This window comes from Trypanosoma rangeli (genome assembly GCF_003719475.1).
Source record: "Trypanosoma rangeli strain AM80 chromosome Unknown Tra_15.4_contig_00007, whole genome shotgun sequence".
NCBI lineage: Eukaryota > Euglenozoa > Kinetoplastea > Trypanosomatida > Trypanosomatidae > Trypanosoma > Trypanosoma rangeli.
Window position 1 is genome coordinate 64,451 of NW_021705751.1, and position 12,911 is coordinate 77,361.

General features: G+C 47.9%; 6 protein-coding genes across 6 annotated transcripts, besides 8 other annotated features; all 6 read right to left on the bottom strand.

The window, feature by feature from the left end:
• Positions 1-48: 48 nt before the first annotated feature.
• Positions 49-71: a microsatellite.
• Positions 72-112: 41 nt separating this feature from the next.
• Positions 113-131: a microsatellite.
• A 216-nt stretch (positions 132-347) lies between these two features.
• Positions 348-1,631, bottom strand: TraAM80_00420 (protein kinase; the record flags this gene model as incomplete). The annotated part of the gene is made up of 1 exon (XM_029377499.1): positions 348-1,631. The coding sequence occupies one exon, from the start codon at positions 1,629-1,631 to the stop codon at positions 348-350; it is 1,284 nt and encodes a 427-aa protein (XP_029242662.1).
• A 99-nt stretch (positions 1,632-1,730) lies between these two features.
• Positions 1,731-1,806: a sequence feature (A-rich).
• A 479-nt stretch (positions 1,807-2,285) lies between these two features.
• On the bottom strand, positions 2,286-3,641 carry TraAM80_00421 (uncharacterized protein; the record flags this gene model as incomplete). Its single annotated transcript, XM_029377500.1, has 1 exon — positions 2,286-3,641. One exon carries the CDS (start codon positions 3,639-3,641, stop codon positions 2,286-2,288), a length of 1,356 nt encoding a protein of 451 aa, XP_029242663.1.
• A 631-nt stretch (positions 3,642-4,272) lies between these two features.
• Positions 4,273-4,291: a microsatellite.
• Positions 4,292-4,293: 2 nt separating this feature from the next.
• On the bottom strand, positions 4,294-6,480 carry TraAM80_00422 (XMAP215 family protein; the record flags this gene model as incomplete). The annotated part of the gene is made up of 1 exon (XM_029377501.1): positions 4,294-6,480. One exon carries the CDS (start codon positions 6,478-6,480, stop codon positions 4,294-4,296), a length of 2,187 nt encoding a protein of 728 aa, XP_029242664.1.
• Positions 6,481-6,490: 10 nt separating this feature from the next.
• Positions 6,491-9,175, bottom strand: TraAM80_00423 (XMAP215 family protein; the record flags this gene model as incomplete). The annotated part of the gene is made up of 1 exon (XM_029377502.1): positions 6,491-9,175. One exon carries the CDS (start codon positions 9,173-9,175, stop codon positions 6,491-6,493), a length of 2,685 nt encoding a protein of 894 aa, XP_029242665.1.
• Positions 9,176-9,372: 197 nt separating this feature from the next.
• Positions 9,373-9,407: a sequence feature (A-rich).
• Positions 9,408-9,444: 37 nt separating this feature from the next.
• Positions 9,445-9,478: a microsatellite.
• Positions 9,479-9,639: 161 nt separating this feature from the next.
• Positions 9,640-9,680: a microsatellite.
• Positions 9,681-9,875: 195 nt separating this feature from the next.
• Positions 9,876-11,699, bottom strand: TraAM80_00424 (uncharacterized protein; the record flags this gene model as incomplete). The annotated part of the gene is made up of 1 exon (XM_029377503.1): positions 9,876-11,699. One exon carries the CDS (start codon positions 11,697-11,699, stop codon positions 9,876-9,878), a length of 1,824 nt encoding a protein of 607 aa, XP_029242666.1.
• Positions 11,700-11,934: 235 nt separating this feature from the next.
• Positions 11,935-12,444, bottom strand: TraAM80_00425 (uncharacterized protein; the record flags this gene model as incomplete). Its single annotated transcript, XM_029377504.1, has 1 exon — positions 11,935-12,444. One exon carries the CDS (start codon positions 12,442-12,444, stop codon positions 11,935-11,937), a length of 510 nt encoding a protein of 169 aa, XP_029242667.1.
• Positions 12,445-12,878: 434 nt separating this feature from the next.
• Positions 12,879-12,911: a microsatellite.

Below are 12,911 nucleotides of genomic sequence, written 5' to 3' on the forward strand. Positions count from 1 at the left end.
AGCGACGACAGAAAAAGAAGAGTAAATAGATGAAAATGATAATAGACGACACACACACACACTCACTCACATAGCAGAAAAACAACAAAAGCTACCACTTGATACAAGACACAAGAAAAAAAAAAAAAAAAGCAAAGGGAATAAAAGGTGACCGAGAAGAGTTGAAAACAACACTCAGAGAGAAAGGCAAACAGACGTGAAGAGACGCTTAACGAACCTTCGACGTATAATAAAATTATTTTTAGCTGAAGTGCTGCCCTCACCTGTATTTGTTGTTGTTTTCGCATCCGAATTCCTTCCATGTCTCGCCCACGTCTGTGCCATTGGAAACTACACACAAAAAGCCATCAAAGCATGCAGAGATGACTAGAATCACCATAGTCTCCATACTTATCATCGTTCTCTTTCTCGTCAGTCCCCTCATCGGACTCGTCATCTCCCATAGAAAAGGGATATAGTCCCAAATCACCAGACTGTACCGCCGCCTCCTGTATACACGCCTCCACCTTCTTCTGCCACAGCAGTCGGGCCTCCGCCTGGTGCAATTCAACAGCGGGGCCGCTTAGAAAAGGGTGGCGAAGGGCCTCTGCAGCAGTGATGCGTTTCTTCGGATCCAGCTCAAGCATGCGCTTAAGAAGATCCAGGCCCTCTGAGGAAACAATTTCTTCGGGAAACTTCAGCGCTATGGTAGAGTCTAGACGCACGCCATATGTAACTGACTGTTCTCCTGTGCTTGTGGATAAATTATCGGATGGAGTACCGAGAAGCTTCCAGATCTCGGAGAGCATCTCTAGTTCGCTGCTGCCGCAAAGGAGATGTCGTTGCAAAAGTAATTCCGCAAAAACGACTCCGGCTGCCCATACATCCACTGCCGCCGTGTAGCATCGCTCACCCAGTAGACACTCAGGAGCCCGGTAAATCACGGTCGTCCGAAGAGATGTAGGCGTGTATTCTGCAGATTTCACATCAGACATTTTCTCTGCCACCTCATGCATTAAACGTGCGCTACCAAAGTCAGCAAGACGCACACGTCCATCCTCTCCCACAAGTAGGTTACCTAGCTTCACGTCTCGGTGAATGATGTGACACTCTTCATGGAGAAACCGAAGAATGCCAATAATCCCTCGCATAAGGTATTGAATGACGTGCATCTTGGCGAGAATAGGGCATCGAGTGAGAGGCTGTGAAGCAGAATCGGCCGCATTATGCGCTCGTTTTCTCTTGTGAAAAAGCATCCATGATAAATCCAATGTGCACCTTTCCAAAATAAGGCACAATTCTTGAAATGGAGCCTCCACAATTCCTTTTAAACGGATGACTCCAAAGGGGGGCTCATGATCGAGTGTCTTTGACTTTTCAGCAATGTGGGTAAGTAGCGTGGCCTCCCGAAGTGATCCCTCCGAAATGCCTCGAATACCACACTCACTGCGTTGAGTAAAAATTCGTTTTACCGCAAACACGTTTCCGTCGGCGTCTTCACCCAGGTACACAGCACCTTGGGCCCCACGTTGCAGGAGACACTTCTGGCGCAGTCCACATCCTTTCAAGGTAAGCTCTGGTGGGATGTTGTCGGCATCATCGCAGAGGGCGCCCCACTCTCCCTCGTAAACAGACCACACTGGAGAGCTCATACGGGAGCCGCCTCTGCCTACGTACAACAGATTTGTTCTAAAAAGTGGTGACACCACAAAAAACAAACAAAACGAGGATGGGGAAAAAGGATCAGGTACACAAAAACAAAAAGAAAACAAACAAGTACCAAGTACAAGGAAAAAAAAAGACAAAACAAACACCCAAACAGAGACACCCTCCATATCATATACACAATTCATGAAGGAATCCTTCTCCATCCCCGCTCCCCACCATATAGCAGACACTACGCATAACGCATGCATTGCGCTTCTGGTGCTTATTCTATTCCATTCTACTTCTTCTACTCGATATCATGTAATACAAGTAGTTCCCATACCACACAACCTAATGAGTTTCTTTTTTCGCGTTTTGCTCTTGCTGTTTCCCCGTCTAATAACTCCCCAAATAGTCATCCTTGACGTAATCCCGCACTAAGGGTAGCCATGAATTATCATTTACATGTAGAGCGATAACGACGGAAAAATTTGTGTAGATATTTCAGAATGGGTAAGACGCAAAATACAGCGAAAACCAAAAAAAAAAAAGTGTTTGCGAGGGGAGAGGTAACGATCAAGAAATAATGAGAACAAGTTACCCCCCTTTTTTCTTCAAACTAACCAAACTACAAAAAAAAACAGGGGAATGGATCGTATTTATTCATGTTGAAAGTGCTGATTTGCCCGAAATTCCTGATATACTGTAAACATAACATGCAAGGAGTCAACGAGAGAGTTATACGTGGGAATGTCAAGAATGCAGCAGAGGGTGCGCACGTACTGGTCCAGATCCACGTCAATGTGCGGCGGAGGTAGCTGAATATCTGAGCTAAGAAATTCCTCAAACACTGGGGGCCAAACCTGTAACAAGGACTCTATCTCGGGCATGGGTTTTTGGTAGTTCGTGGTCGGCAAGGGTTTCTTGTAGTGAACCTTTTTGACATCCGCAATCCAGCGATCAATGACTTCTGGCCGATTGGCGGCATCCTCAAAGGAGTCCACCACCTCCGCCAAACCACCGCTGGAATGAATATTTGTTGCGCGAAGCTCTAGCAAGACGACGGCAGGATTAGACTGCGACACAGAAGGTTCATCCAAAACAAAAAGACCTAATCCATCTGGTCGCCCATCTGGCCGTGATATCTTGCAGAAGGGGTCAAGATCTCCAACAGATGGGATATAGTCAGGAATAAATGGGCGCAGCTTTGCTGGAAGTTCTGGTATAACCGGCTGGTAATCAAGAATACATTTAAAAAGTTCCTGCATCTCCTGGCTGGCGGTGCTGTTGATTTTGGCATAATCCTGTGGGTTGTACTCAAGGTTTGGGATCACGTTTGCCTTTATCTCAGCCTCCGTGTCAATGGCCTCAGGCCGTTGATTGATATAACCGCGAGAGTGACTCTCCACTTCTTCAGTCTCCTCATCAGCGCTGCTTTCATCATCGGTGGGCGCCATTGCACCGAGTTGCCCACCAGCCCGTTTGCTCGGTGTACCGACAGAGCTCCCCATTGTAGACAAAGGAATTGCTTCATCATGAGGAGCATTCCGCAGAATTAAACCGGCTCCAGCTTCATTACCCTTAGCATTCCCGCGGGGTGTGGGAATATTGAGTGCATCATCTACCTTTACCATTTCGTCATTGGGTTTGTTGTGAAGCTTCTGAATATTTACACCAAGCGGAAGCTGTGGGGCTTCTTGGGCTAGATACCCCAGACTGTTCTCACGCTTACTCTCATCCTTCACGAGCGCTTGCAACTCATGATCCTCCTCGGGCGGTGCTGTTGGCTCCAAAGGTTCATCAGGAGGAGTTCGCACGGGCCGAGCGTCCGTTACATCGTATTTCTCGTCATTTGGATTGTTTACAAGCAAAGTCTCTGTTGGCACAGTCTCTATGGTCTTCGCATCCTTCACAAGCTTCTCCACGTCACTGTCCCCCTCAGACCCAGTGGTCGTTTCAAGTTCTTCTTCCTCTGTGCCTTCCTCATCATCTTCAATCGCACGCCTCGGTGGCATTGCAAGCCGCTGCCTTTTTCCAATAAACTTTTTCTTTCCTTTTTTGGTATTGTTTCTTCTCTACTCCTTCTGCTACAAAGTGATGCGGTACGCCTTTCCAGAGACCAGTATTCCTAATCCTACCGCATGCATGAATAGAGAAAAAACGGGAGAAAAGAAGTCAGAGGAAACAAAAGACCATGTGTTAAAGGAACAAAAAAAAAACGGTGCAGCGATGCCCGGTGAAAGGGAATATGAACTAAAAGAATTGAGAAAGGTAAACGAGAAAAAAGAAAAATCCGAGCCCCTCCCCACTAAGTGCACAGGCTCTGCGGAGAGAAGCCGTACTGACTGCCCAAGATTCTTTTTGCTTTGAGAAAAGGGTAAAAAACACAAGATGAAGTGAAAAGATAACGCAATCCCGTTTCCTGCCTTTTCTTGTTATAAATATATACCCAAACATTCACTCATTGTGGTCTTTCTATCCCGCATGTCTTCCGCGACGCGAAAAGTACGCACTTTAAAAAAAGAAAAAAAAACATATATATACCTTTTTTTTTCATTTGAATTCTTTTTTACTTCGTCTCTACAGTCGTCAGCCGCCACACAAACATACACTCAATAGCACATAAGAATAAATGGTGTGTGGGGGGAGGGAGAGAGAGAGAGAGGTTTACGGGGTTGAACGCAGAACCTCGGGAAGTAAGAACCCTGGGACCTTTTTGGTATCCTCCTGCATCTGCCGCTCCAACTTTCGTTTAATGTAGGAGCGAAACGCCTCAGAGCATCTGTGAAACTGCTGGTCAAACTCTGGACTCTTAGGACGCTGCTTCAGAAACGCATATAATTCTTCAATACCTTGGTTGGATGTCAGATGATTGCGAATACGAGCAAATATGCTGGACATGGATTTTTCCTCAACCGCCGATAAAAGAGCTCCCTGTGCGCCAGACAAAGTTTGGGGTTGTGCTATTGTGGCGGCTGGGTCCATATAAACATTTTGGCCTCGTCGGGGGCGCACGGGCCGAGATGGTGAGGCAGTGCACTGCTGTGGAGACCCATGGTTCTGTGGTTGCTTGTTAGCGTCCCCTGCACTTTGTTGTCCGTTTTCGCTATTTACTTGTGCTAACCGTTCTTGGTTCTCTAAGCAGGCCCGAATAAAATGCGTCACAAGGTTTTGTGTTCCCACCAGCCGATTTGCCACGGCAAGCAAAGGTGGCCCGCACCGCCTCGAGAGGTCCTGCAAAATTGTTTTGACGGTTCTGATGGAAAGATCGTCCAGGTTTCGAAAGGCACTGGGTGGATGCTGCAGCAAATACTCATGACAGCATAAAACAACATTATCCGGTGAAACAGTGTCGAAATCGAGTCTCATCAGGCATTTCACAGTGACTTGAATGTACTTTAAATCAGCCTTCTTACCACTCGCAGTATATATTTCAGAGTACCTCGTCATACGTGACATTAACGCACTGAACACCTCATTCCCAGGACACCCCTCCAACAGGGTGAGTGTCATATTGTTAAGCGCCTTGATAACTTCTTCATGTAGCGAGAATGCCTCTGACAGGAGACAGTCAAAGATCATACCCAACATCCTAAAGAGAAGACTACTGTGACACCACTGGGTAAATCGGGGTCGCTCAAAAATGGCCTTTAGGCATCGTATGAGACCAATAGCCAATGTCACATCAAAAAACCTGATGTTTTCATAAAGACGTTCCACCATGACTTGAATCATCTCGGGAGTTCCACACACCTCATCATTTTGAATCCGTTTCAAGAATTCGGCACATGTATTGGCGGCTGTTGACGCAGAGGCAGACCGTAGTCCTACCATGATCTCCTGAATAGTGAGAAGCTCTTCATTATGATTCTGGACAGACGCAATTTGTGGGGAAGGCGCCGATGAGGAGGCTTGTGGTTGTACGGGAGACGGCATCGCCTCTTTGCCCGTAGAGCTCCGTTGGGACGCAGTGTGGGATGACTGCCCTCCTTGCAGCTGCAGTGGGAGATCCGTGCTCCTATGGCTAGCACTCATATTCCTGCTTGCTGCTCGTGGCGACCGCGGAGAACGTGGTGTGCACGAAGCAGGCCCTTGGGCTGAAAACAGTGAAACAAATGATGACGCTCGACGAGCTTCTTCCTCATCTGTGCTACGGAGGAAAAGCTGTACCTGTCGCTCAATAGGCGCCATGACACTCTGTTGCTCCGCCGGGCGCAGACTCTGTACAGCCCGCAGCACCATCTCATCCCCAACTAGTGAGATAAATTTACCAATGACACGTTCAGCCCCCAGGCGAACCTCAAGAATACGACTCATGCATAGGCGCACGACCGCGGGCACAAGAGAAAATATCACCTGTTTAGATATCACTGCATCCGGCTCCTTCTGAAATCCACTTTCAATAATTTCTAGCGCTGACTGATTGCAGGCATGCGATTCAGATGTGAGAGGTTTCAGCATACACTGGAGCACAGTGTCAAGACCAAGACAATCCAGGGCAGCGTACGCCACGTTGGTGGCCTCCTCGCGCAAATTCATCTTTTGGTCGCCTAACATCCCCAGCACGCCTTGCAAGATACTCTTAAACCCTGGCCGACATGCCTCAGGGCCTGCTGTCTCCACAACCAAAGAAATTGTGCGAAGTACATCAATAACAAAATTTTTATTGGTCTCATCAAAACGACTGCGAAGAGCTCTTAGCACCTCTGTTACCATATTAGGTGCAATACTTTTATTGCTAGCATGCATCACATCCTCTACTCGTTTGACACCATCTAAACGTATTCGCCAATCGGTTGCAGTTGTGATTTGTTTGGTCAAGGCAATTAATTGCTGCGAAAGATCCGCACGCATTGGACCTTCCTCACTTGTGGCAGGGAGATTGTGTTGGACAATCGCCTCGACATGAAACGACGGCGCGGTTTTCTACATGAGAAAATGCCATGGTTGGACCTGTACTACTTTGTCCGCTTGTTCTTGCTGATTGCCGGTTTTCTGTCTTCTGCGCACGTGAGGGGGAAACAGGGGATGGCGCTCGTTGTATATCCCGAGATTCAGTTCCACGACAAGCCACTTTAATTCCGTTACTCTGAGCAAGACCTTCCTCATACACGCCAAGCAATGCAGGACAGGCAGTGCTTATGTAGTCATCTATTGCGGGACCGGTATGAGCCCGAAGCGCTACCAGCAACATTATACCAGAGGCTCGTATTGCAGGAAATTGCTGCCCAAAACAGTGCAACTTCACATAATCCACCACTCCCTTTGCATCAACTTGGGAAGATGTAAATGTCTGTAGTAACTGTATCATGTATTCGTTACATTCTTGCATCAGTCTCGGTGTTTTAACGGATGTAACTTCTTCTATTAAGTGATGCATCACAAATGCAATACCCTGACGTCTTGCGATGTGAGTTATCAACTCACGAACAGCCGCTCTGTTTTTGGGTTCTGTAAGCCGACAGGTACAACCTGTTATGATGGCGTAACTTGCCCCAGTGCTTACTACCGTTGCTCGTGTCACAAGCACTTGTAGCACACCAAGCATTGATTGGAATACCTGAAATATGGATTCGCGCCACCCAGGATCAACACGCAAATACACAAGAACAGTATCCAAATACTTTGTACATGCCTCTTCTGTCCACTCATCAACCAGTGTCCGTATGCACATGACACCCTTCTGGCGGCTTCCCCACTCCTTGGAGCGCAACAGCGGCAATACTGTCATATTTCCATTCATTAGGCCCAACATACGCTTAAACGCCTCGTCTTTGGAGGGAAGAGTTGACTCCAATGACACTGAGTCATCTGTTGAACGCTTCTTCCCAACCTCAGGAGAGGATTGGCGCGGTATTGCAGAAAAGTGACGTTGCCCTCTCAATGACACACCAGTAAGGGAAGACGTATTCATTTCTCCCACGGAGAGACTTCGTAAGGCCACGGAGGAGGGTCTTTCTCGCAGCTCTAGACGTTGTGTTTTTTTTGCTGGGGAAATCGACGGCGTACACTGTAGATTGGCGGCACTGCTTATGGCTGTGGCGACTTTGCTGCGCTGCTTCTCATCTAAGGAGGCCAGAAGTGGCTGAAAATTGGCTTCTCCCAGAAGTGTGATGAACTTTGAGATTAACACACAAGCCGCCTCTCGAATCTCAACCTTTTCGTCATTCATCAGACGGCCAAGCATGCCTTGTGCTCGACTCAGACGGCAAAAATAACTACAGTCAAGTTTATCCGTAAGCCGGATAAGCCAATGTATCAACGCTAACCTCTGATTTGGAACCCGGCTCTGTGCGGTGAGCTCAATCTCATCTTGGCACTGTTCTAACGTGATACACTTGTAACGTATGAGGGCCTCCAGCGTTGTTGTTATGTGCTCTAAGACACTCGTTTTCTTGTCTTTCATCTTGTCAAATAACGGGTTCAAATAAGAACGTGCATGCGGAGCAAACGTAGATCGCAAAGCCCGCGCTAATTCCTGAATGCATTTGAATCCTAACAGCATCAGTGGCGCCTGAGGGTCTAGAAGTAGTTCTCGTACCATGCCCGCAAGCTCATGGTAGTCATCTTTCAAACGTGGCTTTGGTGCGGCGATGAGAGGAAGGAGGTTGTCCTGCACCATTGCAACGCGGTCCTGCCATTTTGCGCTCTTGTCCAGTGCAACACGGTAAAAATTACGAGGAAGTCGTGACAAGACAGGTGCTTCATCGCATAGCTCATACGCCTCATCTGAGAGGTCGTTTGAGGTGCCGTTGTGCGTTACTAAGTGTGCCACGGGCACAGCGGGCTTGACTGGGGTGGTGGAAAGCATGCCACGAATATTCCTTCGTGGCGCCTCACCCAGCACCACCTCCTCAAATAATGTCTCCAGTTCTTGCAGTTGAACCTCTCGAAGGTCGGTTAGAAACCCTTTAATGGCAGCACCAATAAATTTATAACACTGACAACACAACAACACGGCCTCTTTACGAACTTGCGCATTGGCGTCATTGAAAAGCGGCTGCATGGCCTTCAGAATTGATTTCGTAGGCAATCCCGCCACACCGTAGTCACCTACAATCCGAGCACACAACTGGGCGGCGGCCAACCGGTTCTTTGGTGTCTTGTGCGAAAAGGCGGGTAACAAAACGTCAAACACCTCGGTTTGTTTGGCGGCCCCGACAAGATCTAAAACAAATTTCGAACTCGCCTGCACAGCCCGCGGTCTCCCGGTGATGCCCTTTTCTATCACCACTTTTAAGGGCTCACCCGCGAGTATGCTCAAATTGTTGTCGTCGCAAACATTAACCAACGCACTCAGTGCTTCAAAAAGCGCCTCCTGCGCTGCCGCGTTGCCCTCACCCATAATTTTCTTTCTTTTATCCAGCAAGTGAGCCTTGAGCTCGTTCGGGCTGTCTCGCACCCGTTCAAAACCCTCCCTCCGCGCCTTCCAGTTCTTATGCGTCAACAACGCATCAAGCGGCAGATTACTAAAGTCCTCGCTCGGCATTGCCGCCGTCTCCGCCACCACGCACGGTGTGGATGAAACAACAATGTCGTCGTGCTGCATTTACAATTTCTACCGGACGATGCTCAGGTGGATAAGCAGAACACAATACACACAGTCAACACACACCAAACAAAGGAAAAACGTTAAGCCAACCGCTTATTTATCGCCTTAGAGGCTTTGCTACAAAGCCTTATCGTTTACTTCCTTCTCCTTTTCCCGGTCCCTTACCTTTACACCACTCAGGTAACTCCTGGCGTAAAAAAAGAGGCAAACAAAAAAAAAAGAAGAAAAAGAGTGAGATGGTTGAAAAAAAAATTGGTTATACATCCTTTTTTTTTTTTTCATTCTTTCTTTTGATTCTTTGGACCTTTCGGTCACCACCAGCACCCACACACCTCGATGTTGTTTCCACTCCGCCTACCCCGCTCGTCGGCTACACTGCTTCCATCGGAGACATCATATGGCACACTCATCACGCGGTGCCCCCTTCCCTTCATGTGCCCGCCTAACACAAATGCGAGCGGCACCAAACACAAACACACACACTACACCCACCAACAAATACGTGTCGGAGGACAACTCATACGCATTCAAAACAAAACAAAAAAATATATAAAAGAGTCCCAATGAAAACAATTTTCACACATAAATGAAACCATAACAAAAAAAAAACATAATGACTTAAGATGCACCAACGCCAAGACATTACTTAGAAGAATTTTGCCGTTCTATTTCGCTTTTTGTGTGCTATTGCTACATATTAAAGTATAACGATACTCGCCTGAAACGCCTTTGATGACTGCCGCGATGGTGAGTGTTTTAAAATATCGATAAGCTCCGCCCAACGCCTGAAGGTGCCCTCATCTTTACTGAGAGAACTCATTGCATTCGTTTCCAATCCTTTATGTTGTTGCGGCCGCGAGGCATTGTCTTGCGGCGGTTGAAAAGATCCCACAGAGGCGTCGTGCTCACTGCATTCTGCAACATGACGAATGGGTGGACCATTCAGCGCCTCAACCGACGTCTGTTTAAGCAATTGCTGCTCAATCGTAAAAGTTAGCTGGTCTTTCTCTTGATTTCTCGCTTTTGGTAGCAGCAACAACTTTTCAAGACGCTGCATTAAGTGCAGCATGCGCTCTTTCTGCCTAGCCAAAACTTTCTGCCTATCTTTATCCCTTTTGCGTTTCTCTATCGTTTTTACTGAACCATTTGTGCCCTCCAAATACTGCAAACGCTCCGTGGCTGTCATGGGTGGCGGATCCCTTTCTGCTCGCTGTTGTTGCAATGCAGACTGTTGTGGGCTGTGGTGTGCAAGAATAAGTTCCCGTAGCTGATGAATCTCATCCATAAGCATGTTCATTCGTGTCGTGAGCGTCACAGGAAATCTCTTGGGCGCCACCGACACCGGCGCGGACTGCGATATTTCCATCTCCTCCGCATGAGGAGTACCGGCGGGGTCGTTATCAACCGCCCTGTTTCTAGGGTTGAGAAGCTCGTTGTATTCCTTGGCCTCGTTTGTCGCCGGAAGCACGACAATCACCACGTGTGATGTGAGGACCTCCCTCCACGCTCTTGCCGCCGCCTTCTCGTGCACGTCCATGTACCACATGGAAGTTATGCTCGGCACAACAACAATCTGCGAGTCGTACGCAAAGGACAACCTCCGCACTGCCGCGGGAAACTGCATGGGAAGGTCCATCGCATTCCATTTCCCCTTAATAATATCATACACCCACAAGTCATCCAAAACAGCTACTTTTCCGTGTATGTTGACATTCAATCCGCCGAGTACATACATCTTGCAGCTGTCCACATGGGCGGCATGAAAGGCACGCGGTGATATTGAGTACTTCGGGGCAGGGGAAATAAGACGCAACGTCATTTGATCCACATCCAAGAGGTAGAGTTTATTTGAAACCTTCGCCACCGGCGGTTCGTGCCGCTGATGCGGGTTACTGTGACGACTGATGGCTACTGTGTCATTCGTCACCACCTCCATGCCGCCAAACACTAAAATATACCTTCCACCGTACACCACCGCGGAGTGGCCCCAAAGATGCGGCGTCAGGCCAACCACAACCACCGACCGCCAGACACGAGAGGCTATATCGAGAATAAACACGTCATAGAAGCCCGCACGGACAAACTCGTTCATGCATTCATCTGTCACGGCACCCTCGTCTTGACTCAGGACAGGTTTGCCGCCAAGCAGAATCATGCTCTCGCCTAGAATACTACAGGAGTGATGCGATCGATTAAGCGGAACGGCTCCAAATGTGTCTATACGCGTCCAAGTATAGGTGTTCAGTGATAACTCGTAGAATGGCATGAGCCTCGGTGGCTGTGTAGATGATGCCCGCAGCAGTTCCCCACCGCACAAAAGTAATTTACCGGCAAAACTCGCCGCCGCATGATTCTGACGCGGAGCAGGTACGGTGCCTGTGCACGGTGTCTCGTACCAAGTGCGTGTCACGAGATGCAAACACCAAATAATTTTCGGTACTGCACCCCCGAAGGCGTACACGTCATCATCGCAAAGAGTGAATGAAGCCCCATCACAGAGCGGTGGGACTGTTGGGTCCATATAATTCTCTTCAGGCCCTTTCTTTTGCTATTCCCTGTTGTCTACATGTGAGGATGAAGAAGAATGACATAAAAACGTCTCCAACGAAAAAAAAAAAAACAGAGTCACCTCTGCTCGTACTATCAATATCCAACAAAACTCACACATGTAAATATATGCACCTTTCATTCTATCTCAATCCCAGTCTTACCTTTACAAACACACATTCCATATATACGTTGGTCTTTTCCACACTCTATGGACAGTGAGCCTCAGTGCTCTGCGCTTCTGGTGATTCAGAGGAACAATAATCCTTGAGACACATCTGCACGTGACCGTCTGCATCAAAGCCATCATCCATTGTTTGATTTTGGGGAGCAAAGTAGGCTTCTGCGTTCCGCCGAGCCTCATTGTATATTGACGTGCCGGTACATTTCGTACAACCATTCGTGCCGCTGATGTTGTTCTGCGCGTCAATAGTGTTAGATGTGGACTTCGTTTTCATCTCATTTGAACGACTGACGGAAGGCAGTTGATGTCCCCTGCCGGTTAAGACTCCCATTCGCAGTGTCGTGACTATAAGGAGCGCAATAGAAAAAAAAATCGGCAGACACCGGCATACAACACGTGCAAAGCTGTTTTTTAAAAAACCATTCACTCTTTTTGTGCCAGTCCCCGTTTGTAGTACACCTCTAATGTAGTCAAAAACCAATAGGAAGGCTGCCAGAAGTTCATCCTGTAAGCTGTGACTGACGGAAAGGCTCATCTTGACATACTCTCCCCCAATGCCGTGTTCCGGTATTATTACTATTATTATGTTTCCTCTTTTTGCTTTCCGACTCCTTGTGTCTCCCGCGTGCCTGCTTACCCACCCACAGAAAACACGCGGATCGTAGAGGCGGTGAAGCAAGACAACAGCAGCAGTTCAATGAAAAAGGGCGGTGTAGAGCCTGCACAAGTCACTTGCAGGAGATCCTTCACGTAAGAAAGGCCTGCACGGAAAAAAAAAACGGAGGCACGCACACATACACGCGGAGAAAGCGAGATGCAAGGAAGGATACAGCTGCATCAGATGCGGTACTTTTGGCACCCAAGTCCCCCCTCAGAATCAAGCAGGCAACAAGAAGGCACATTACGCGTGAACAACTTGGCATAGCCTTTTTTCACAGGGCCAAATAACTCTCCAACAGCGCCAAGTACAAAAAAAAAAAAAAAAAAAAAAAAAACCAAAAA